Genomic DNA, 27,691 nt, shown 5'->3' on the forward strand with positions numbered 1-27,691 from the left:
CTGGTGATGGTCATTTGAGTAGTTTCTATTTGGGGGCTATTATGGAAAGTATTGCTATGAATATTCTAGGACATTCTTTTTGGTGACTAGAAGTATATATTTTGGTTGGAATACATCCAGGAGTAAAACAGCTGGATAATGGGATATTTTGCTTCATAGTTTCTATAGCACAAAGATTTAGAAAGGACATGTACATATGGGTGTATGAGTGTGTATGTGTGCATGTATATGCAATTGTATGGGAATTAGCAAAATACGTAATGCATAGAATGTCTAATGGTTCAAACCGTTTACTTTTTTCTCTTGGGCAAATAGCTGAACTACACATTTCCTGGACTCCCATGCAGTGAAATACAGTTATGTAACTGAGTTCTGGCCAATGCATGTAGGTAGAAATGATATAATAAGCCACTTTGAGTTTGGCCCCGAAAGCCCTCTCATGCACAACCAGCAGCTCTTTTCCCAGTCTCAGACTTAACTGAAAGATTCTCAAAGATCTGGAAAAGACCCAGTCCCAGAATAATTGCACAGAGCAGAACTAACCCCTATCAACCATGATTGTGCTATGACAGGTGCAAGAAATTGACTCTTAATGTGTTAAAGCACTAACATTTTGGAGGAGTTTAACATGCTAGGTAGCTCATGGTAATTAATGTGATAGAATTCACCAGTGAAGTCATCAGGTCTAAGGATTTTCTTTGAATATTTTTGATTATTAATTCAATCTGTATATATATTTTATTTAAATTATTTTAAAAAGAAATGTGATTTATTGTATATTTTTATGTACTAGGGTTTGTGGATAAAATGTGAGCAAAATAAACATAGTCCATCCTAACACAATATTCACAGAAAATTTTGCCTATATTTTGAGAAATCTGATATTGTTTCATTATAATTTTTATTTTTCACATCTGAACTTTGTAATATTGTTAGAAGAAAAAACTTTATGGAGGATAATATGGAAACATTTATCAAATGCTTAAAATTTTTTCTATACTCTGTAATCCAATAATTTCACTTACAAACACAAAGAAATAGCAAACATACAACAATTTCTTTAAAGGCATGCCTTCCATAATTATTTAAGAACTAGAAAAAGTTAATGTCCAATGCAAAGGAAAAAACAAAATAAACTGTGTTGTCTTCATAATATAAACAAGTGTGCAGTCATTGATAGCTAGGTTGTCAAAGACTATTCAAAGAAAATTATATTTTCAAGTAAAAAGGGGGGGAAGGCTATAAAAGCAATATAGACACTAACATCACAATTCTGGTTTTTAAATACATATATATGGTCAAGTAAAGAGACAAGAAAATTGAAAAAATAAATAAGAGAATAACATTGGTAAGTTCTGTCTAATGGTGGGCATAATGTTTTAATTTATTCATTATAACATTTCATATTTTACACATTTCCTACAGTTTTATAATAAGAAAAATACAGAATTCTATTTTAAAGAAGTTTAATTGTAAGAAGTGCACTGCTTCACTTTATTGGTGATTATGTATAATGGTTTGATGGTAAACAAAATTTGATTCATAAAGAGTAGAATTTAGATGACTGGGCACTCTTTACAGAGAAAGAGAACACTATCCTTTTACAGTGTGACTATAAAATGTGTTAGGAATTCACTCTGTGTGAGATGCCCTGGGGAAATGGTGCTATGATTTGCAATCAAGTTAAAGAACAAGAGAAAGGATAATGATATCTTGTGCTGCAGAGCAGGATCACTTATTGATGGAATCACAGTAATATCCTATGGGGACTATGGTAGAAAAATGTCTACCTGAGGCAGACACATAACATAAAGCAATATTGCACATTGTATCAAATGGCCACAAATATTGTCTCACACTTAGCAAAATATGCAAGTTTAATTTGTTTTCTCACTTTGAGTGGCTTTTTGTTACCACATTAAAATGCATTTAGTGTAAAGCATGATATTTACAAGAAAAGAGAGCATTGCAAGGTCAAGAACCAAATTTATTTCCCGGGCCCATCAATTCACAGAGCTCTCCAGACCACAAGAAATTCTGAATAAAGAGCTTATACTTGTCTTCTTATTCAGTCACTTGCCAAATCAATAAGTAGCAATTCCAAAGTATTTTTCCTCTTCTTAGCCCCATTCCCACAGCCCTGGTGAAGGCCTATGCTCCTGTTTTCGGGTATCATGAATCTCCCTAGTGGTCTTTCACTCCGGAGGCCTCTCTACTGTGGCCTACTAACTGCCAAATAAGTGCTCCCTAAACGTGGTTATGGCAGAGATGCCAACATACACTCATTCTCACTTTTAAAGATCTCTCATAAAATGGCCTCAATCTAGCCATCCTGCTAACTCCTTATTAATTCTCTAAAACATAAGTGAAACACATTTTGTACTCCTGACCTCCAGAAGTATAAGATAATAAGTTTGTGTTGTTTTAAGCCACTAAGTTTGTGGTAATTTGTTACTGAGCAGTACACAATCATATAATTTTCTCCATGAAGCGCTCTTGCTCTTAACTAATCTCCTTGCTATCATCTACAACAGTTACTTACAAACTAACCAAACAATCCCTGGTAGACTTTCAGCTCCCTGAGCCCAAGGAAGGCTGCTCACCAACCCTTCTATCCCACCCTCCCCCACCAACGTCCTACATAATGATAGAAACAGATTATAAAACAATAAATATAGAAGGAATAATGGAATTAGAAAGTTACCATTTGGCAAACATCATACTAGTAACTAATTAATCTAATGAATATCTATCTATACATGCTAAAAACTAGTGGGTGAAAGTTTAATGAAAAATAAAATATTTACATAACCTCAAAGTAACTCTCCAGCAAATAGGTATTCTTTACAAAAGGAAAAGAGCAATTTTACACTGGAGAAACTTGGCAACCCCACTTTAATCAGGTGACCAAAATTAACACTAGCAGGAAAGGAACAGCCTGAAATCATGCACCTTGGAGAGGATACAATGAGAACACAGCACTGCTTCTGGGACTCTGCTCTCCAGGTGTGCAGTCCACACCTACTCCTGAGGAAGCATCAGAAAAACCAAAGGATGACCTATAGTCTTCAAAAGTGGCAAGGTCATAAAAGTCAAGGAAAGACTGAAGAACTGTTGCAGACTGAAGGACACTAAGGGAACATGATGGGTAAACACAATATGTGATCTGGTTTATATAAATGAAAACAAGAATAGTCATTGCTACTCACACAGGATGACCTCAAAGAACACCCAGCCAGTTCACTCACCTTGGGGTGCTATCAGAGTTCTTCCATTCTCCTGACACCAACCAACTGGTTGGACATAAGGACTATTTACATCACACCTGCAAAAACAGGATTCTATTTAGATCCCATATTACTCAAAGCCGGAGAAAGAATCCAAGGGTAATGAGCATTCTGGATATTAAGCCATGGAAAATGTTACTTCACAGCTAAAACATTATTTTATAGCTAAAGAGAAATAGAAGTAATTTTTAGTAGTATATTTTGTAAGCTGAGTGACCAAGCTTCTCTTTTATATAACCTTGAAATTTAAAAATATAAAATAAAAAGTATTTGACTAGGACTAGAACTTCCAGTAATATCCCCAAAGAGGGAATATTTTAATAAACCTCTTCTATCACTGTTAGCAGCAAGGAAAAATACTAATAGGCCAGTCCAAATTTATGAACAGCCCAATCAGACTCCTTATGACTACATATTTCTTTTGTCTCCTTTTCAAAGAATTCAGACTATTCTACCTAAGACACATACAACAATTGATCTTTGCTCTGCTGCTTAGTTCAAAGAAGAAAACAGGAGGCCCTTCATACACATGAAGAACCACAGCCTCGGGCAGGGGCTTGCTGGTTACTCAGGACATCCTATGAAGACCAGCTACTAAAATTATTGTTGCCATGCCCTCCCCTTCCATATTTCAGGTTTTTGCCCAGAAAACCCTTTTAACTCATGCAATGTTAGTTTAATGGCACTGTAGCATGCATTTTCTCTGCTCCCCATAGGCTTTCAAATAATTCACTCCATTCTCCCTGAATCTTCCCTTTTAAAAATATGACAGGGTGAGTTCAACATTTTTCAGGGAAAAAATACTGCAAGTTCTTAACTCCCTCTTCACAAAAATGCTTCCCTTACAAACTGGACAGAACACAGTGAAGTGCCCTGAACTGGTCATATGATTTCAGATGAGGCCTCATTAGGTAACTTCTCCTGGAATGAAGAAAAAGTTTCTTGGGCTCTTGAATTCAACACTTTGTGTAGAAGAGAAAGTAGTGAATTTCTGTTGTTCATACTTAAGAACAGGAAGAGCAGTGACAGTACTGGAATGGAAAGGAATTCTTAACACCAAACATGAACACACAACAATAAATGCACAACGGTGTCTCACCAGTAATCGTAACTATCATCCCAATTGTCAAAATGCACTAGTAAGCGATCTTCAACAATATCTGCTATAGTTGCCACACACACCAGTGAAGGGTTCTTTCTGTCGACGGCCTCCAGCTTCATTCCAATCTGAAATTCTTTAGGCATTGGCCCATTCTGACACAGCACCAGAAAGAAGAGGCACAAAAAGAAAAAGGACACCAAGCAGGACATGGTCAAAACTTCTATGATGTTTAGCATCAGAAAAGTCTCAACACTTACCCTCCTGAATGAAGCCAGCAACTGCTGGTAAAAATAGTCCAACAAACGGTTAGGAGGTTTACATTCAGAACAAAGATCAGGAAATTAGCTTCTACACTGTGCTATTCTCTCTCTTTGTCCAAATAGGCTTTATTTCCTTTATCACTGTCATTTTCCCTCTTCTTCAGTTCTTAGAGTAATTTGTATTAATTTTAAAATATGTTTAATGAATTTAGTAGTATCAAATAATTTCCTCTGCTCCTCATAAGCTTTTGAATAGCTTTCAAACATCACTATTTTGGAAAAGTAATAAAGATATATTCCTTAAAACCAAAATTATTTACTTTGATCAGATCTGAAAATAATGGCTTCTTCAATATTTAAGGAACACATACACTAATCCGCAAATAAAACTATAGTTGAAAAATCCAAATGCTTTTTTATTATCTGCACATATTTTTAGTATTTAAAAATACTAAGGACTCTGATTTACAGTAACATTACAATGACAAAAAGACACTTTTGTACAGCTGTCTTATAATTAGCCAGCCCCGAGACTTGGAAAGTATAGAAGAAGTTTTCTCTACTCTTCACCACCTGTACTAACCTGATTTTTGGTTTTCTTTAGCACATGACATTTTCCAAAGCAACTTCACATTTTTTTCCTTGAAACATTCAATGAAACACTGATTTCAAGATCAGGACACTGAAGCTTAGAGAAGCTGGGCAAGTCTCCTACACAGGGACACAGCCCGCAGATAACAAGGCTGACCTCTGACTCTAGGCCTCCCCACCCCTTTCCCTGGTGTGTGGCCTCACTGCTGGGCCCACGGGCTCAGAGGGGCCGGGCTGCGACCTATCCTCATTCTCTCCTTAAGACAGTTAGGAGACACAGCTGGGGACACAGATGGGGTAAGTGTGCTCTGCCCAAATTCTCATACACCCCTTGAATCTGTATAAAATGACACCCTCATTGTTATTACACATAAATCCAGCTAGGATGGGTACATTCAAAATCCACCTGGGGCATTTACTCGTTTCAAAACACCAAAACTAACTTTAAAAGACTACCTTAATGAAAGCACAGAAAAAAAACATTTCTAAAAGGTATTTTAAATTTTTGCAGGCTTTAAATATAAAGTTTTCAACTCTCTCCATCCATGAAAGTATTTAATTATATGTTTAAAGGGGATAAAAAGGTATGCCTATAAGAAACTGACATATTAAGTGAGAAAAGTCAACAGGAAGCTAAGAATTCTTTAAAAATTAAAGTACAACAGAACATATAGTGGATTTTTAAAAGTTTAAGCTCAAGGAAAATCTAATTTATACTGAAGCAGAAAATACTTACAGAACTTCTGTTTCTGAATAATTTCTTGGGAGCATTTTGGAATTTGCAGGCCTTCAAATAATTCATCCAAACAAATTTGTCTTTTCTATAACCTAAAAAAAGGATGGATTACTAAAGATACCCGCAAGACGTAACCATGTGCATACTAAATATATAACTCTTATTCAGTCTTCTTCCATAAACTAAATGTCCTTTAGCAGAACACCAAAGATTTAAATTAAAATTTCTAGATTTTTTTCAATATTTTTGAGGGTATGAACTTCAAAACTGTTGAGTGTGATTCCCTATCATTCATATCATTCCCTACAATTTTTTTAAACTCATTAAGATATGGGATTGGTGCCCTGGTGGCTTGGTGGGTGTCTCATATCCCATTAGGACTTTCCAAAATGGGCAAAGGAAGGAGACAAAAGTTCCTGAGTTTGTCATCACTCCTGAAGAAGCCATGTCAACAGGCCATCAGAGGTACTGATGGTGCAACAATCCCAGGTGCCAGACACTTGGCATAAGTTACAGAAACACCTTCACAATCAGAAGACCATTTGGCAGCTCCACCTTTCTGATCCATAGCTTTACAAGTTTCCCATAAAAAAATGCATTATCGTCCCATCCATGTGCCCTAAAGTGGCTCGCAGGGTGCTGGCCCAAATAAAACGGGTTCAATAAATATTTTCTGAGTCATTGTTACACTGAGAATAAAAGTCAGACTCCTTGAACAGCCTCCAAAGCCATGGCTGCATCTCCAACTTTGTCTCCTGTCTTCTCGCCTTTGCTGCTCTCTTGCAGCCACCTTCCTCTCATGATTCCTCAACTGCACCCACCACTCTGGCGCTGGGACACGCACTCTTGCTTTTCTCTCTGACAAGTGCTCTTAACCACGTAGCCACATTGCTTTCTCTCTCATTTCACCTATGTATCTGTCAGGTGTCACCTTCTCAGGCCTTTCTGCACCACACTGAGTCGAAGAGTGTCCCTCTGATGCTCTCGGGCCTCCTACCCCGTCACTGTCGGACACTGAATCTTTGTCTTTGTTTATTACTCTTCTCCCCTCCAGCATGGAAGTCCCATAAAGACGGAAACGGTTTATTTTATTCACTGCTATATCCCCAGTGCCTGCACAGAGTAAGGGCTCCACAAATACCCACCAAATGAATGAGCCTCTGGACTATTATCAGCTTCCATGAAATCCAGCAACCTTAAACACCTTGCTGACCAGTCATGAGATAACTTGTGTCTGCACTTACATTAATTTAAGTACTTTTAAACACCTTGCTGACTGGTCATGGCAGAAAAGTAGCCGGCCACATGGGCCAGTTTTCGCTCTAAATAGCCAGCCAACAAGGTGTGGTTAAGGGACTTTGTCATTAGTCTCAGGGACAGATCCCAAAGGATACCCTGAATTGGTTACTACCAATAAAATGACTATATACTAACTCGAAAAGTTTCCACAGTCATCAAATCGTCTCGCATCCAAGCAGGAGACCTTATACAGAACTTTGCTGTGCAAAGAAATCAGCCCACTGGCATCTCAACTGGTCAAATCCTCACCTCACTAGCACTCAGCAAATAAAAAAGGCTTCAGTCACATTTGCCAGTCCAGGTTCCTCTAGCACATAACAAAAGACAAAGATGAGATTTTTGTTTTCCATCTAAAAAAAGTGAAATTGTTTTCTATTTCATATTTCTCTGTTCTCCATAATTTCTGTTGGAAACAATGACAGTGAGTCAAGTTTCCTCACTGTATAGTATCACTGATTGAGATGTCATTTCAATCACGATTCAAACATTAGTTTCTTCATTCCTTATGAGGTTTAATAAACTCTATGTAAAATAAAATGCTCTCATAAGATTTTAATTCTGCCCCAGTTGCTTTATCAGAGTATCTGACTCAAACAGTTACTGATACTTTCCTTTTAAAGATATTTATTTCTAAGAATGGTATCCTTACAGACTTACTCCTTTTGTGGATCAAACTTTCATTTTGGAAACCAAATCACACCAGGCTCTCATTATCATTTCATAAAATGTCGTTAAAATAAAACTGAAATAACAACTCACTGTCTTTCCATCCTTGCTTACCCTTAGGGATGTGCAATTCATGTTTGGTCTTTCCACACCACCCTATTGGATGAATGTCAGGGGAACCGGCATTGGTCCAAAAATCGTAGCAGCTTAAATAACCATCAAAATGAAGCCTTAGACGGTAGCCACACACCTGCAAAATGGAATGTTTGCAACCGTTCATTGTGTCATGTATTTGAAGTATACAAAAAATTAAAATATTCATATACTGTCAATGCTAACAACACATGTGAACCAATTCTTCCATCTAAACATATTTGTATTAAAGAACAAATGTACAGACGACATCCACGTAAGACAAATGCTGACAAAATACACTGTCTTTCAAGTACCTAGAATTTTTTCTGTAGAAATAATTACGCTTTTACTCAGTCTAGGAATCTGAGGTCAATTTACATGTTTATTAATCAGTGAGTTTATTTATTAAAGCAATGCCTGTCAAATATTCCTTTCAGAAACCCCATCTCTTACTGTCTGGCTTGGAGTCATATCCCAAGACAGAGTAAGCTAAAGTACAAAGCAAAACCCAAATAGATGTGGTCTTATTTCAACTCTAACATATAAATCCACCAGACTCAATAAAGGAAATAATAAAAGTCTGAGAACCATATACTCTAGACATGCTATATATGTTTATAGCTATAATCAATCAGTAAATTAAGTGACCAGTGTTTTCTATTTTGATGTTGTTAAAAATATACAGGTCTTTGCCCAGCCAGCATGGCTCAGCAGTTGAGCATCGACCTAGGATCTGGGAGATCACAGTTCGATTCCCAGTCAGGGTACTTGCCCAAGTTGTGGGCTCGATCCCCAGTGCGGGGTGTGCAGGAGGCAGCTGATCAATGACTCCCTCATCATTGATGTTTCTATGTCTCTCTCTCCCTCTCCCTTCCTCTCTCTGAAATCAATGAAGACATATTTTAAATATATATATGTATATATATATGTTTTTTTATCAATTTAATAATATATAATATTTAGTAACTATGACATTTTATAAGCCATTTACTTTCATCAGTGGCTCTTCACTCTATATAATTTGCACAAAATGCATATATTTATGGAAATATATAATTCATATTCATGGATATTTACATATGCATTTCTGATTAGTTCAGCTAAAATTTTAATAATTATGTCTCCTTTAATAGACAAAAAGCAACATTGTGGAATTCACCGATTGTTATCAACCTCTGGTGAAAACTATTTACCAATTAAATCAAGAGTACCTGCTAGGGATGAAGAACTTATTAAAAAACTAATCTTCAGAGGAAAAAAATCATTAAGAAACATATTTCACCCATCATTGACTAAAATAAATCCATAACATACTGGAACTTGCTTAGAACAGAAAGTACTCAATTCATTATTCTTTAGAAAATTATCTTCTGTCACTTCACTGTGCAATAGCTCAAGAGGATAACACCATCTCTTACCTCAGCTACAGAAAGCACACAAAATACAGATGGATGTCGGGGGTCAATGCCTTCTAATCTCATTCCAACCTGAAAACCATTTTCGTACTCTGGAAAGGATTGGTCCTATGAAATTTCATGATATAACATTAGCCACTGACATATATTCACAATGTGATATTAAAACACTTGGTGTGGCTGTACACACAATCAAGAACTTACTGTGCTAGTTTGGAAGCTCAGTACTATAGCTAAAGATAGGAAGACTCTCTTACATATTTGACCCTGAGAGATGGTTTGATCATTGTATGTGCTTTGAAATAGTTCATCTACAAAACTTATGTCCTGTGAACTCCACATTTATTCCTTCTGCTCATTTTTCATTAATGATTTGAAGTAGCTCTTCCTGTGCTCTGGAAGCAATCCTCTGTTGTTGACAATAATTACCTATTCCCAGTCTGTGACTTGGCTCTTCCCTTTGTTTCTGAGGACTCTGTTGTAGACAATTTTAAAAAATTTTTATGTAGTAAAATATATCAATTATTTCCTGTACAGATGGTACATTTAGCCTATGAAATCCCCGGCAACCCTGAACTTACACAGATGTTCTTACAATGCTCTTTTAAAATTTTGTTCTTCATATGTAAATCTACAGTGTAACTGGATTAGACTTTTTCTGTGGTGTGAGGAGTCTATTTTTTCATATGGAAAACCAATTATTGAACAAGAATTTTTCGAATAGTCCACTGATCTGTAAAGCTATCTCTGATACATATTTGTAGGTCTATTTCTTGGTCTTTTTATTCTGTTCATTGGCTTATTTGCTCATAATGAGTCTTTCTACCTGGAGAGCAATCTTCATCATATTGAGTTCTATAATTCAGCAACTGGTTCTCCTCCATTTAATCTAATCTTTACATCTGTCCAAGGTGTTGTTTTAAATTTTCACAAAGACTACAAAAATGCTTTGTCATGCTTATTTCTGTGCACTTTGTAATGCTTATTGCTAGTAGTGTAAATGAAATCTAATTTGTAATAGACTTTGTAATATGTTCCCATTCATTATTATTTAGTTTAATACTGATCTTATTTCCCACAGCCTTGCTGAATTACTATTAGTTTTGAGCAGACAGTTTCAAGCAGATTCAACATTACTAGTCAATTTATTCTTAATTGCAAATAAATGTATAAGTATACTAATGGAAAATGATGATTAAAATCTAGTTCAAGAGCTGCTTTCTAATCCCTAACGGTATTATTATTTATTACTGCTTAACATATGAATGCCTATTTTTTAAGCAAAATTTATTTTTCTGAAAAACTCTTTCATTTGAAAATGTCAAATTTAGAGTTCCAAGACCAAATAGTAAAGAGAATATTTATAGCCTTTGCCTAGGTATATTAACATTCCACCTCACTTGCTTTATCATTTTCATTTGCTCCCTCGCTCTCATGTTTGTGTGTATACAGAAATAGATATACAGATATGCATATATATATATACATATACATGTACATATAATTTTTTCTGAATCATTCGAGGACCCTTTACCCCTAAATACTAAATATGTTTCCCTCAGAGTAGTGTACTCTCCCTAAGAACAAAAACATTCTCTTGCATAAAAATAGCTAATTTATCAGCCTCTGTAGGTTAATATTTACATAACACTTTTAACTAATATTCCATTCATATTCCAATTTTTCCAATCTACCTAACAATGAACTTTATAACATTTTTCCCATCTGAAACAGGATTCAGTCTAGGATCAGATATTAAATTTAATTGACATGTCTCTTTGGTCTTCCTTAATCTGGAACATTCTCCATAGCATTTCTTTATCTTCTAGAACATTGACATTTTCAAAGAACATAGCCTTTTCTCTCTTCCATTTTACTAAAATAGAAATTTTCTCATTTTGGATTTGTCTGATGTCTCTCCACGATTAGATTCAGGTATGCATTCTTTTGCCAGTACACTGAATGGTGGTGATGTGTCCCTCTCAGGATATCACATTGGAAGCCACCTGATGTTCGTGTGTCCCCCATTGGTGATATTAATTTTGATTACACAATTACTACAGTGTGGTCCAATTCCTTCATTATACAGTTACATGCAGATTACACATACACATACATACATAAACATGTGCACACGTATGTAAATCTATGTATACATATATATTTTTATAAATCATAAATTCAAACAGATTCATCTAATTCCAATTCACCCCCAAAGGACTTGCTCTGCCTTTTTCTATCCACATTTCTATTTCCCCTTTAACAAGGTCAACACATTTACTCATGTGCTAAATCCTATAGTATATCTATTATAGTTTCAGAATTGTTCTACCCACACTACTACAATAAATAAACCCACAAAAGAGTTCAGGACTTGTTTGCAATTTTCCCTCCCTGCTCCACTGCCATCCACAAGTGAGATATATGCTTTTTTTTCTTTCTTCAATGCACTTACGGTATTCATTTGAAATACAGTTGAGTTCATTTGTTTCTATTTGTTTTCAGTTCCTAATGAATTATTTTTATATTTTAATATGCAAAATATTAACATGCTCCCAAAAATTAAAGCTATACAAAAAGGTACTCAAGGAAGTGTCTCTCCCTCCCATACCCTATCCACTCCATTCCACCTCTTGTGCACAACCAACCTCATTGGTGTCTGGTTTATCCTTCCTGGGTTTCTGCTTGTAAAAATAAGCAATTATTTTTTTCTTAATCTTCCCTTCCTTCTTATAAAAGGTAGGATAGAATATGTGTTTTCTTCCTAATGTCCCTTGGAAACTGCTCCATGTAGGCTCACAGCAATTGCCCACATTCCTTTCTACAGCTGCATTGTACTCCACTGTGGACAGGCACCAGAGTTTATTCAATCTCTTTCTATACCTCAGGGCATGCCTTTTCCACAGGAAGATATAACTGTTTTAAAATATTTATGAATTAGCTTGTAAAATGTAGTTAAAAACTTCCTTACGTTGACAGATTTTAGAAGCTTCCAAGGAAAAAACTTAAAAGATGACAAAACCCAAAAATGAAATGGCAAGAATGAATGATTTCTCAGAAACACTTTATTTCTACAAAAGTAAATGTCATGTGTGTGTTTAACTCGCCCAGCCTTCTTCTCACATCTACTCTGTTTTCCAGCAGATTATATTTAACAAGTTTTATGTGACTACCTCCTGTCACTGCTTTGAAATTTCTGTTAACTTCAAAAGCACCACATACATATACATACACATACACATACACGTATACATACACATGCATATACACATACACATATATATGCATATGTATACATACACAGAACACTGATAAGAAAGCAAAAGGGAAGGAGAGACCTCAGAGGGGGTATATTAATAATGCTGAAGGAAAATTTAAGCAGCTGTAGAAATTGAGAGAACGTTTTTCATGTTTTAACAAAACTGATGCAAAAATTGGAGCCAGTATTATATTAGAGCCAGTAATATTTCTTCTCATCACATAAGAATGACAGATTCAAAACACTGGCAATAATTCACAGCCAGAAGTTAAAATGATCAAAATTACCCTTGTAAGCATTTCAAAATGGTTTCTCAATTGAACATTTGGGAGCCTTAAACAATGTTGCAAGGAACACTATATGGCTAAAACGGACAGAGCATTCTTTGAGGGTTTCAAATAAAAAACAAAACATTCATTTTTAACAACAAAACATTCATTTTTAACAACCTGAAAGGCAACATTTAGTGAGAAATATCACTGCCTTCATCCATCTCTTTTCTGTTGAATGGTTTATTCATAAGAAATTTAATGGGTTTTTTCCCTTTCTAAAAATCATGTATTTTATAAACATAATTGATAGTTGTGCTTATAAAATTATAATTTATGATGAAGAGAATTGAAATCACACACTTAAAGCAAACAATAAGCCCATTAAATTCAGTCTTAAAAAATCATAAGGTTTGTAGATGTGAATAAAACTTTTAAGATAAAGAAACTCGAGCCCAGAGAGGTTAAGAGACTTTCTAAAGGTCACACAACTGGTTTAGCAGCAGAGCATAACTAAGGACCCAAGTCTTCTGAAAGCCTGACCACCATTTGTTCCACACAAGGAGACAGACGTGGCAACAAAACAGGCAAAACAAAACGTGACTCCAGGCCATGAAGGCCTCAAGGACATTTCCAAGGAATCGCCATGTGCTCTTGGGTATAGAAGTTAATGTGTTCTATTTCGTCTTTTCCCCCCCAAGAATAGTTGCAAAATAATGCTTTCTAGTATGAAATTGATAAATTTGTCACTAATGATGGAGAAGGATTATTCAAAGTTCCATACCTCAGAGCAACAGCAGGTATAAAATTATATACTATTATTTAAAAATGAGTCAGAGCATTAGGAAAGAAATATAAAAACAAAGCACCACACCAAGAGAAAAACAGATGGGCTACTGGCAAAATCCCTTTTATGAAATACAGTGCATAAGGGCACTCACTCTCCTACATGTGCCAGCAGATCTGTGCAATTCTGGACAATACTTTTACTCTGTTTATCATTGAGAACCCCATTACAATAGCAGAAAGATTATGCTGTAATGATTGTTTCTGAGCCAGTATACAGACTACAGAAACTTGGTGGCCATCATCACTAGCAGAGCATCAGTTAGAGATGTGTGTTACCAAAGAGTGTCATCATGCTAAGCAGAATATTCTATCTGAATGCCCCTAGGCATTCTATTTAACTCACAGGCAAGAGTTGGCAGTCAACAGTATTTTCCTGTTCTTAATTCAATAATGAAATAAATGGAAAAATTGGGCATGCAAGGGAATCACAGCCACTGAGGCACATATTTTTAGCATGCTATGCAAAAGACTGGGCAAGGACCATGGGCCTCTGGTTTCCAAAGTTTCGTATGGTAGCTGTCAAAGGGAAAGATGCTCATAGGAATTTGATATGCAGATGTTAAAAACAAAATTTCTTATAAAACCAGAACTACTGCCATGAGTTCAGTGGCCTACTAAAAATGGTTTATCTTAGCAACATCTATAGAATCTCAAATGGTCTCAATGTGTATCTCCAGGACTGAAATGTCACAATTCTAAATGTGGAAGGTGAAATATCAGGAAGTCTTATGTAAGCAAACTGTGATATAAACAGCTTGACCGTGGAGAATTTAAGTCTTTGTCAACACTTGATGATTTTTACTCAATGTAAAAACAAAACAAAACAATCATGTTATTGGTAGCCTAAAATTAATTCAATTACTGCAGAAAGAAACATGGAGAAACATTTTCCTGAAACGAACACGCCCAAAGAGAAAGCTATGAATGCATTTGTAGCTCTCTCTCAAGTAGACAGAATTAGGCCACCCAGTTTTGAGCATGATAGTCTTCTTGACTTGGCATTTGATGAAACAAAAGGAGTCTCAGTTTACATTTGATCCGAATATCCAGGATGATCCAGATCTACCTGAGGAATCATCAAACATTTACTCTCTTAGTTTACAACTTGTAATACTTCGATATAATTTTCTCATTAACCAGAAATGAATAAGGAATGAGAAGAAACGGTTGCCGAGCCTAAGCTATCCTTTATAAAGATGCCTTTTATCCAGCAAGCATTTATGAAGCACTTAAATCTGGGTAAGATCCTGCTCTAAGCACTTTACAAGTATCAACTCATTAAGTCATCATAAAAACTCTACAAAATAGGTGTTATTATGTACATTATACAGATGATGAAACTGGGGCACAAGAGGTTGTATAATGTTCCCGAGACCACACTATGTCTGGCTTTAGCATATGGGTTATTAGTCACTGCAGTAGAGCATTATGAAAAGTTAAGGCCAACACTATCCCACTCACTGACTAAAGACTTCATAATATGCTTTTATTATATAGTTAAAACTTAGAGTGAGTTTTTTAAATAACTAAAATTGGTGGTCTGAGTATTATTGGTGGTCTGTGATCATAAATGATTGCCAGATGCCAACAGTTTGAAAACAAGTGACATAGAGAAGGCCATATCCCCATATATGGGAATTTAATACAAAATAAAGGTGGCATTGTAAGTCAGGAGAATAAATATAAATGGCATTAGGACATATGGCTATCCACTTGGGGAAGAAAACTGAATTATATTTTTATCACAACAGCATATATAAAATAATTTTAGAAAGAGAGAAAATAGATACAATACATGGAATACAATGCAGCTATTAAAAAGCAAGACACAGACCTGTATATTCTCAGGTGGCATCATAGCCATGATATACTGATAAAATAAGGCGAGTGTTAGACCAGCAAAACACAACTATTTATATGAACATTATCCACATATCTACATAAGAGCATTTATACAGATCTGAAAGTACACACTCACATTATTTTGAGTGGTTCACCTGGAAAGGGGAACCTGCAGAAAGAAAGCTTTTTAATTTTTATACTCTTCCGTCTCCTTAAATTTTTTTAATGGCTTTTTTTTTTTTTTTTTTAAATCAACACACACACAATCAAGTGATGATGATGCTAGGCAAGTAGGCAGGACACAGGTTACAAGAAGCCTTATATGTCTTGCTAAGGGCCTTTCAGTTTATTTTTAGTTGATGCAACATTAGAAAAAGCTTTCAAGCACAGGAGAGAAAAAAAACCATTCTTTCATTTTATAGAGATTGTATTACTGGCACTGTGGAGAATTAATTAGAAAATTAGCAAGACTAGAAATAGAAAAGATGGTTAAGGAGGCTTTCAATATCTACCAATAACTGAGAGCTTCTCATGTGTCATGTACAGCGTCTCACTCAGCTTATTTAAGCCTTGACGTCCCCTGTACGGAGCTATTACGATCTCCATTACACATATGAGGAAACAGGCTCAGAGGAAGTCACAGGGGCTCCCTCTACACAATTAGTCAGTAAAAACCTAGAATTCGAATTCAAACCCTGCTCTGTGCACTTAACGGCAAAGATACATTCCATCCCATTCCAGATCATTGCAATAAACTGGACGAGTGACAATGAGGACCTCAATCAATGCAGAACAAGAAGAGTTGGGATGGAAGGAAGAGACCAGATTCAATAGCTATAAAGGGGGCAGAAGCTGATGGTTGGCTGGATACAGAAGATGAAGAAGGCGGGAGTTTAAATTGACACCCAATTTCAGGCTTGGAAAAAATTTCCAAATTTTCCATAATGTGATCATTTTACTTTTATCATGTTATCAATACCTACTGATACTTTCAAGGACTTTATGGACAGCTCGTTAACAGCTATATTTTTGTACCTATTTTTCAATCCCAACTTTCTGATGCATTACTATAGCTTCAATATTCTCCCAGTTCTCTTGCAATGAATCTTTCATCATAAATGTCTATTCACTGCAAAATACAGGCATTATGAGAAGTTATGAAACTCCTTCCTTGCTTTTCCCTCAATAAGCTTTATGATTTTCACCTGAGCTAACGGTGGGCTATATCAAGAGTATGGAACCCCTTCTGGCTTTCTCTTCTTTTAATCACAGAGAAAATAGTGTACTTGAAATATATATCTATATACACACAGTACACATCACTCACATATATACACTTTTTCCCCCTATTCTTGTTTAAACTACACCTTAATGTATCTGTTTTTAATGGTGCAGCTGGGGTGGGATCCATGATTTCTTCAGGGACTGCAGAAATCTCCTGAATTTTATATAAAATTTGCATGCAAATAGATATAGACACTTCTCTAAGGAGATTAGCAATACCTTTCATTAGATGTTCAAAAGGGCCTAAGACCTGAAAAAAGATTAAGAGCCACGTGGCTATTCCTTCAGGGAATCTGTCATCAATCAATCCACTGACTAAATAACATCTGTAGGAAACTTCAGTAGCAGAACACAGCAGCTCCCGGCAGCTGTTCATCATGGATACACAGGCCAGGCAGTAAGGCAGGTCCAAATTCTGCTTTAGCCAAGTGTCACCTATTTTTGCCATTTGTTAAGCTAATGGGGAGAAATCATCAGCTATATAATTAAACATAAAACCCTGCAAAGGTTCAGTTAAGGTGGCAGCAAAGGATGGCTGATTATATATTTTTAAACTCTCATTTTAGAGAGTACTTTCTTGTTATTTTGAACATTTTTCATAAATTAATTCTGAATCTCAAACTCCTGCCAAGATCATACCAAAGAGCATTCTACAAATAGAGAACACAGAATTCATGGTATAACAAAAGTATACTTTAGCAAGCTAGTGAATGTAATTCCTACTGTTGTTTTACAATCTCAGATTCAAAAACTCCCATTTCCCCAGAACCTACTGACCCACTGATAGGAAGAATCTGGCTCAGATATAGATATGTGTATATTATCTCCGGTCACCCTAACCTAACCACTGACTGAATTATAGTCTCAAAAACAAAAAACAATACATACTAGAGTGGGTGAAATACCGCTGAATTTAGGCAGATTTACATCAACGAAGGTATTTATGAACAAAGAGAAAGAACCCACACAGTATAAAATAAAAAACTGTACAGATAGAACTTTTAAAAATAACTACAAAAGTTGTCTGATAAATCACTGGCCATCACTGAGCGGATTCCACAAACCCTCTGAGTCTAGCATCTAGAACACTGAACCCACACATTTTTTCCCGAAAGACTAGATTCTCCCAGGGGGGAAAAAAGACAAGGATACTTCTAATATAAATTTCCTTTAACTAAAGAAGAAAAGCTATGCAAACTCTCTCTCCTTGATTCTGAATTTCACTATTTTCTCCTTTTAATTTCTCTTCCTCTGAGCAGCTCTGAACCTGGCATTCAGCTTCCAGCTGCAGTTGCAGATAAGCAGCCTTTACAGGGGCTGCAAGCCCCTCCCAAGAGGGAGAGAGCAGCCCTGATCTGACTGTCCGGCTCCACTACTTCAAATCTGCAAAACCATTTCACAGTGCCCCTGGTACTTTGAATCACCATTTCAGAGAAGTGGGAAAGCATCTGAACCACAAGATCAGGATGCATCTTCAGTTTGCCCCTGAACTTAGAGCCTCAGAGGGTATGAGAATAAACATGAATGGGCATTTGCTCTGCTCTTCAGGGTCCCACTAATTAACCAGCTTAAATGACTTCATGTTGTAAGGCCACATTCTAGTTTTAAAACACACTTCCTTCCCTGCCCTCGATAAGACTTGTGATTTAAACCCCACCCAAATGGCTAAATGTAATACACACAGTATTTTTTTCAAAAAATATATAATACACCCAGGAAGAACTGTTAAACACCCACGAAGTTATCTTAAAACTGAGGCAAGAAAACACATACAAGACAAAAACAAACAGGCAAATAAACAGCAAACACTTCAGGCAAGTAAAAAGCAAATACAGACTGAGGCTATATTTGATTCTAAGTGCATCAGAATTTGTAACATAATGAGGAATTTCATTATAGTTTATGCAACCACTAAAAATGCCACACATGATCATCATGTGGCTCACGATTAATATTTAAAGTTTATCTAAGGACTCATATTAAAACTATGATAGTGGTCTCAGAGACTATTAAGTAATTTGGAAGCATGTTCAAAACACAAATAACTTGATATCTGACTGAATTGTTTTAGTTGAAAAGGCTTTAGGTATCTCACATAGTTTTACAGGGGGTTTAACAAACATGAATTTTTACAGCAGCATCTTTTGCACCTGCAGAGATAAGTACAAATCCAGACTTTATCAAAAACAACACACAAACACGGGGGGGGGGGTGTCCACTTTTAATGTACTTGTGTATTTAGAAAAAATATATTTTTAAAAATAAAATTTAAGTCTGGATGCAGAAGTTACATTTAGAAAGAGAAAGTGAGCTATTCCTTTCATTTTGATTTCAAGTAAAGAAGAGAGTACAGGAGTGCGTTCAAATAAGGCTCTCTTCCATCTTGGTCAATTAAGAGGTAAAGCCAGGAAAGGGTCTTTGTTCTCCAAGTATTCCCAGCCCCTTCCAAAAATAATACTCCCCCATCATCCTACAGGTGGCTGGACTTTCCTTATCAGGACACAGAGCATTTCCTTCCAAAATCATAATACATTATAGTAGATTTTAATGAGGGAAGAGAGGTGGAGTACCACACAGGAACATGGAATAAGGAATGTCCAAGATTAAGATGTCACTGAGGGAGGCAGGAGAGGAAAAGTAGAAACACCAAAGTCTGCCTAAGAATTCTGCCTTGTCTCAGGAGAGAAGAGAGTCAAATGAGGAGATGTTTCTGTTTTCGCCAGGAAGAAAGCCAGTAAGTGATGTGCGAAGGCGGGAGGAGCGAGGTTGTGAGGAGAGGAGAGGGCTGGACGGCCGTCCCCAGCATTGAGAGAGCGGGTGCAGCCCAGGGACGGGGGTTTCCCCTGGCCACTCGCCCTGAAGTGCAGAAGAAACCAAGATCAACATCCCCAGCGGGTGGGTCACAGGCAGGGGCACCACTGCGGTCAAACAAGGCAAGTCCTGACAGCAACAAGATTACGGAGACCTGCCCGGGCTGGTGTTCTGAATGAATGCCACCGAGAAGGGCAGAGAGGGGGTTTGGGGGAGAGCAAAGGACTAGGATCTCAGAGAAGAGCAATTTTAAAAACTGCTTGCGTTTAATAAAGTGTCAGACACTGCAGTATGCCACACACTTCATATACATTATCTGTAATTCTTCAACAGTCCCCGAGAAGTGAGTGATATTATCTGCCATTTTCAGTTAAATAAACTAAGGGTCAGAGAAGTGCACCATAGAGTCCTTCCTCTATAAAGTTCAGGGAAAGTAGCCAGAAGGACTTAGTGAGGCAGCATATGTAAAAGCACCAAGCAAATAATAGGTGCTTGAAAATGCACCTCTCCCAGAGAACCATAAAGCAGGAAGGAATTAAAAATAAAAAGGAATCCCAGTCAGTCTCCGAGGAGATTATAATTTACCAAGAAACAAAATGCACCTACAGGTAATCACACAGAATGGCCTAAAATTAGTAGTCAAAAATATACGAAAATGATAAACAGAGCTAGAATTTACAAAGATCATTATGGCAGTAGTGTGAAGGAAAGGTTAAAAGTGGAGCCAGCCTGGATAGAGAGTAACCGTTTAAGAAACTTTCACTGTAATTTATATGAATAAAAGCCACAGCTTATTCCAAAATTAAGGCCACAGTAATAAGGACAGAGAGTAGAAAATGAAGAATTAAGAGGTAAAACTTGAGCAGACTAGGTTGTCAAACAAACAGAGCAAAGGAGGAGGGAAGACTCAAGCTGGCCACCAGAGGGGTGGGGAGACTAGTACAGAAGGCCCTTTTCTTGGATATATGAAGAAACCCAAGAAAGTTTCAACTTTTCTCATGATAACTTTTATTTTTTTCTGAAATACCAAATTATTTTGAAAATGTGGAAGTGTCCCTGCTTTGCAGGGGCCTGAGCACATGTTTAGCAAACTCTGCAATCCAACACTGGCTGGGAAGAGAGGAACATCTGCCTAGGGATGAAAAGCAGAGCTTTCTGGGCCAGTGACTAAGGACAACAGGGATGTGAGGCTGGGGGGACTCCCTGTCACCAGAACAGACAGGTTAGAGCCAAGGCAAGCTGTGCTTCCTCGGTCAGAGGCCTGACAATGCTGCAGATGTGATTCGCCCCAGAGTGTCGGGGCTGGTACAGGGAAGACCTGGGTCTGCTAACAGCCAGGTAACACCAGGAGTGAGCATCTGATCTTCATGAGACTCCTCTACTGTCCCCTGATCCTCCTACCAATGTGAGTTAGGCAAATGGTGGCTGCCTAGCAAGCCTATGGCCACATGTCAGAATGGGCATGCTGGGCAGACACGTGAAAGGGGGGATATTAGAGGAGACATGGAGCCATGAGGTTTAGAGAGCAAGAAGAGATACAGAGGCCTTCAAAAATAGTCAAAAACTGAAATGTCAATGGAGGCAACAACAAGCAGGAACCAATGCATGGAGGTTCCCGACAGGCACGGAAGAAGCTTTGTGTTGATGCCCATCTGCAGATGGAGCTGAACTGGGGCCTTCAATTCCAGGCTGACACACTTGGACTTGATGTCATGGACAACAGAGTGAAAAGAATGCCTTAGAAAATTACACGGTATGCTCAGACAATGGGCAGGGAGTGATAAGAGGAAAAATATTTTAATACCAACCTCAAAACAAAAGAAAAATTATTTCAAAGTTTACATCAAGTCAAGATAGGCAAATTTCGCTGGTAATGAAGAGAAAATATTTTTAAATATTCTGTCAACAGAAGGTGTTTATATCTTTGTATATTCATTATACAAATAGTGAAGTGAATTACAAAACATAAAACATTTTACTTTCTCTTGTACAAAAAGAAATTTAAAACAGGCCTATAGATATGTAAAAACCAGTGTATATAGGAGTACCATAAATAAAATAAGAACACTCCTTAAAAGAAATACACACATTCTTGGTAGAATATACATTTCATTTGCATCATGAAATTGATCATGTGGGCATGTGTGTCTGTGTCAACTTTTAAAACACGAATATTAGTATGGAAATTATAAATTAAAAGTAAAGCAATACTTTAATGTCTTTTGATAGTTTTCCATTCAGGATACGCAAACTATTTTAAGTATAATTTTCAACATTTCAGTGTCAAATCTGAAGAGTTCCATTTCAGCTGACCTGAACACCATTATTATAATATTTACACAATGAAAATGGACATTAATAGTCAAGAGCACAATGTCAATACAAAATTGAATTCAGTCTGATGCTCCTTGGAAGGCTGGCGTCTGCCTTTTGATCATATTGAAGCCTATTTTCAATTATAAACCACACTTACTTCATCTTAGAACATAAATGTTGAGTTAGATTACCACTGTACTTGAGCACAAGCATCTTCTTAGCTCATCAGGAAAAACCAGACATAATAATCAGTGCCTTCATTCTTCTCATTCAGGGTTGGATGAGGTCCCCTCTCAGCATAGAATACCTAGTAAACTCATTACTGTACATTCCACTGACTATTAACATTCTACGTTACATTGTTATCATGTTTTATGGGCATATTTCATATCCCAACTAGGTGGCAAGGTTTTAAGAAACCATGTCATAAACTCCTTAGTGTTTTAGTCTAGGTCTTACATGGTGCATTGCACACACAGAGCCTTAAAAATGAGAGTAGCTTGACTGTTAAATTATGAGTAAAGAGAAAGGCACTCCAACATGTCAGCTGTGTCTGCTTTTCATGTACTAACCTGTCACTTTCAGAGTTGACAGAGCTCAAAAGCTTGAGAAAGTCATATTTTAAGTCGTATTATTGGTTAAGGAACCATCCAAGACTTCCCTTCCTCACCACTCATCCCCACTCAACAGTCACGCAGACTCTGTTTATACTCTCCAAAGAGAACCCACTCCTGTCTTTACATGTCCCAAGACTGTCTTCTCACTTAGCATTTTCTAGTACCTCTTTTGTCAGATGTCTATAAAGTCAAGGGAGAAAAGTTATATGTCTCATAGCCAATTAGTACACAGCACCCAATATTGCCATAAAGATTTATTTTGGGAACAGAAGATTTGCCCATTGGTGGCTTTTTTAGTTAATACCAGATCACAAGAGAAAATCCTGGGGAGGAATTTTCTCTTCTACAGGTGTTCTTATACTAGTTGATGAACCTTAAAGAACCTGAAAGGAGAAACTCTGAGAAATAATGTTAACACACTGGCTGGCTGAGATGAGGGGGAGAATGCAGGAGCTAGTCAGAGAATCTAACACTTTGCTGCCATCAACCAAAACTTGCCTTGCTCTGGAAATTAGGACAAACTTCACCCCTAACACTCAAATAGCAGGTTCAATCTTGGGTGGAGGTAAGAGAGAATCTGTGTCCTAGGATCCTGATCTGAATGACACAGCATAAACCTAATTCCTAAGACACTGCATCATTCCTGGCCAATTCTGTTACGTGTAAGTTTTACCTAAAGCCACTGACTGTTCCGACATGGCTTCTGGCTGCCTTGAGACCCTAGACAGTGAATGATTCCATCCAAGCCTGGTCTATGCACTCTGGGTAAACTTCGAATCTTAGACCCTTGCTGGGCTACATCTGCCCTTGGGGTCATGGCATCTGACGGACTCTGGCCAGCTCCTGCTCTGGTCCACTCTACCCTCCTGATGAGCACTTACCACTGCAGCAAGGGCACAGGATGGGCACAGGGAGAGACGAAAGAGTGGACACGAGTTACAATGGCCTGCCCCAGTCACTGCAAATGCCCTTTAAAGACCTTCTATACTTAGAAAAAGAGGTTTCACAGAAGTCATTTAATACTGACTGATTACATGAGTTCACTAAACAGAGAGTCACTGTGAGGAAACACAAAAGAAAAAGAAGAAGAGATCCCTTACCTATGCAGCTCACATACTTTAGAAAGAACAAACACCCTAAGTCTCATCAAGTGGTAGCAGGGACCTGCCTCAAGCAGGAATTGCACAGTACTTAAAACCTTCTACCATAGTGGACCTCTGCACACAGCCCTGGGGAGGTTCTCAACTGCAGATTTCCAGGCTCCACCCCTGAGGTTCCAATCTAGTAGGTCTCAGGAATACCCACACCTCTGTTTTCCAAAGTTCCACAAAAATATCTGATGTGAAGAATGGGTTCAAAACCAGTAAGAGGGCATTTAGTATTTCTTAAATGTGAGGTGTCAGCACTTGGGTTCTCTTTTCCTGTTTGCATCACACCTCTTCTCCCTGTTTCATTGCCATGTCCAGGGTTACAATTACTAGCTCTTTAACATAATAAAAAGTACCAGACGTAACTCAACAGATGTCATGAAACGTAAAGCAAATAAAAAGTTTTAGATTCTCTGCTAGCTTAAATACAATATAATGATGCAAATCTGATGTAATTTTAAAATATAAATTGGCCCTGAAATACCGAAAACACAAACTGAGAAGAATAGGACAAAGGAAGGTTTGGAATCTGGATAAAGATGATCCCCAGAAGCTTTGAAAGTCAGATTCTGGGCATCTTTACAGTCAGGTAGGACATGATTTAGGGGGTCTCACTGTCTCCTTTAACATGTTGTCTGACCCACCACATCCATGCAACATATGAAAACAGATCCCTCAAGCCTGATCCTTGGGTGAACATATGCAAGTAATATCAGCTTATAAAAAGAAAGACTAACACTTATTGAGTATTTATCTTGTGCATGTTGTATCTTATGTCCTATACATGTACAATTTATTTAATCCTCCAACAACCCAAGGAGGTAAGTATGGATGAGGAAACTGAGGCACAGAGAGGCTGAATGGTTTGCCCAAGGTCGTGGAGCTGGGAGGTAGTAGCACTGGTTTTCAAACCCAGGAGCCCAGGGCCAGAGCACACACTCTGAAAAACTAAGTCCTTGATTAGCTTTGTTTTGCCACTTTCCAGCAACTACAAGTCAAATAAGTTGGTGCGCTCTCTAGGCAAACAATTTGGTTCTAGTTAATTATCTTAAGTGTTGATTCCTTGCAAAAATATAAGACCTTCAGTATTTCACCTGGGAAAACAGTTCAACGGGTGCTGCTATAGCCTTCTGTTCTTTCAAGTACTGCCCCCAAGACCACGTGTCCTGTGCAGCTGCTGAAGGGACTGGGGGAAAAAACAAACAAAACACAATGACTTTTCTTGAAACAATTAGTGACAGAAAAATAATAAAATTCAATTGAAGATAAACCCAAGAAGCAGGCAACTTAATTAAATTGGTAATCAGAAGACCCAGCATCCAATAAGAGCCTTCTCTCTCACTTTCTGTGAGCACTGAGTAAAATCATCTAACTACTCCATATTCAGCTTTTCCTGTTTTAGAACAGGCTTATGAATATATCCCACCCCCCAAAAGACTGCTGGTGAACATTTTAAACAGGGACCCTCATACTCCATTCACAGAAGAGTGAACAGTTACAGGTTCTCTACAAGATGATTTGGTTAATTTTAAGGTGAATGACTGGAGGAATTTTTTATAATCTCCTTTAACTTTACCTCTTTTTGGAGTGAATGCCAATTAGTGCAATCTGTCAGAAGGCAATGTGAAATATATGTCAAAAGCCTTAAAAATTATTCATATACCTGAAACCAGCAACTCTTCTAGGAATTTGTCTTAATACAATTACAGTGGATGTGCCCAAGGGACAAACACAAGGGTTTTTATCCTATAAGTCTTTATAATAATGAAATGTTGGAAACTAAAGGTCCACTAAGAGAGGATTAATTAAATGCATTGTATAGGCATGTCATTTTAATAATTGGCCGTAAAGTTACATTGTAGCACACTGTTTAATGACAGAGGAAGGTATGTTAATAATACACAACTAAGGGAGGGGGAAGCAGTTGAGAAAACAAAATGATCCTTTTTCATAAAATAATGGAAATAAAAAAACTAAAATTATATAAATCAAAATCTTAAATGAAGTCATCTTTAGGTGCCAGGATTATAAAAAATTTCTTTTCAATATTCTTTGTTCTTTGTTTTCCTGCTTTCCAAATTTTCTAAATGAATACCTATCCTTTGTAATTCAATAAGATATCATCTTTAAATAATAAAAATCTGGTGAAAAGGACTAACAATTGTTTTAAGTTTATATTCTATGTCCCAGTACTTCCTTCTCTAGGATTATTATCTGCTAAAAAAGTAGTCATGATAAAACTTAATGGTAAAAATGTACATAAAATTATTACAGCAAAAATGCAAAATAAAATTAACATGGGAGAAAGGTTAAATTATGGTACATATGTGTATATACATGATTATGAAGTTATCCAAATCCATATTTTTAAATAAAATATCTTGAGGACTTTCTGTGATGAGTAAAAATCAAAGTAAGGACACAAACAGTACATATAATATCTTAAATTTTAAAATAAATTACATATATTAAAACACTCACATACTCAACATATTTATAAAGCACCTTCTTTGTGCAAGGTACTCTGCATACATGTGTGTCCACACATGCAAACACAAGCATAGAAAAGCAATTGAAAAGAAAGAGCAACATATTGACAATGGCTATACGTGGGTGGTGACATTCACGTAAATATTCTTTCCTTATTTGTTACTTTCTACAGTTTTAAAATTCTCTACATGCACACACTCACACATTCTCACACATTCACACACATACACATACATGCATCCTTGGAGAAGACTGTTCAAAATTTTTAACATTTATCTTTCTGCAAAATGCTCCAGAAGAAGGTACAGATAGTAAAGGGTCAGAACTGCGTTAGTATTTGTGGTGACAAGTGGGGTACAATACACCTCTAAGTCAAATATCTGAAACTAGATAATAAAGCAACCTGATATAACAAACATAAAAATCCACTAAGTTGTACAGGAAAAATTCATGTAGACTTTTAATCATTTAAAAAATATTTTCAGACTTAGCCCTTTTGGCTCAGTGGTTAGAGTGTCGGCTTGTGGAATGAAGGGTCCTGGGTTCGATTCTGGCCAAGGGGATGTACCCTGGTTGCAGGCTCAATCCCCAGCCCCAGTTGGGCGCATGCAGGATGCAACCAATCGATGTGTCTCCTTCACATCAAAGTTTCCCTCTCTCACTCTTCCTCCTACTCTCTCCAAAAAGTAATGGAAAAAATACCCTCAGGTGAGGATTAAAAATTAAATTAATTAATTAAATTAAATAAATATTTTCTGAGCTCTTCTTAATGTGCCAAGAAGTGTGCTGCCTGCTGGAATAAAAATATAACCCAGTCCCCGGTCTAATAGATTATAGTATAAATAAATACTATAAATTATTTTTCCTTTAGTATCCATATGTATTATTGACAAAAAAGAGAATATTTTTATGCTCGGGTAATAAAGAAAAAAATAACATCAATTTATAATCTTAAAACAGATACAACAGATCATGCACATTAACATAACATTTACTCTGTATCAATCACAACACACTAACCTGTTATTATTGCTAAGCAATACACTTACTAAAGCCTGAGACTAAGTAAAGCATTTTAATTATCATATGGGCTAACAGAATTGTCATAATAATTTTTCTTGCTTTGTTTGAAAAGGGTGAGATATCCAGATCACAACCCAAGTGCTCATCAGTAGATGAATGGATAAAAAAACTGTGGTACATTTACACAATGGAATACTATGCGGCTGTACAAAAGAAGGATCTCTTACCCTCTGAGATGGCTTGGGGGACCTGGAGAGTATTATGCTAAGTAAAATAAGCCAGTCATAGAAAG

At 36.9% G+C, this 27,691-nt stretch overlaps 1 protein-coding gene across 4 annotated transcripts in view; it reads right to left on the reverse strand.

Annotated features, from left to right (window-relative positions):
- L3MBTL4 (L3MBTL histone methyl-lysine binding protein 4) overlaps positions 1-27,691 on the reverse strand; it is a 286,253-nt gene that overhangs the window by 176,515 nt on the left and 82,047 nt on the right. For 2 of the 4 annotated variants that reach the window (XM_081149411.1, XM_081149410.1), the window contains exons 5-10: positions 24,981-25,072; positions 9,495-9,599; positions 8,056-8,191; positions 5,977-6,068; positions 4,387-4,541; positions 3,249-3,325 (exon numbers count right to left, since the gene is read on the reverse strand). In XM_081149411.1, the coding sequence (XP_081005537.1) occupies positions 3,249-3,325; positions 4,387-4,541; positions 5,977-6,068; positions 8,056-8,191; positions 9,495-9,599; positions 24,981-25,072 (657 nt within the window). The remainder of the gene's footprint in view (positions 1-3,248; positions 3,326-4,386; positions 4,542-5,976; positions 6,069-8,055; positions 8,192-9,494; positions 9,600-24,980; positions 25,073-27,691) is intronic. The other 2 variants (XM_081149413.1, XM_081149412.1) reach the window with 1 other exon arrangement.

The sequence above is a fragment of the Miniopterus schreibersii genome, assembly GCF_964146895.1.
Source record: "Miniopterus schreibersii genome assembly, chromosome: 10".
In the NCBI taxonomy this organism is placed as follows: Eukaryota; Metazoa; Chordata; class Mammalia; order Chiroptera; family Miniopteridae; genus Miniopterus; species Miniopterus schreibersii.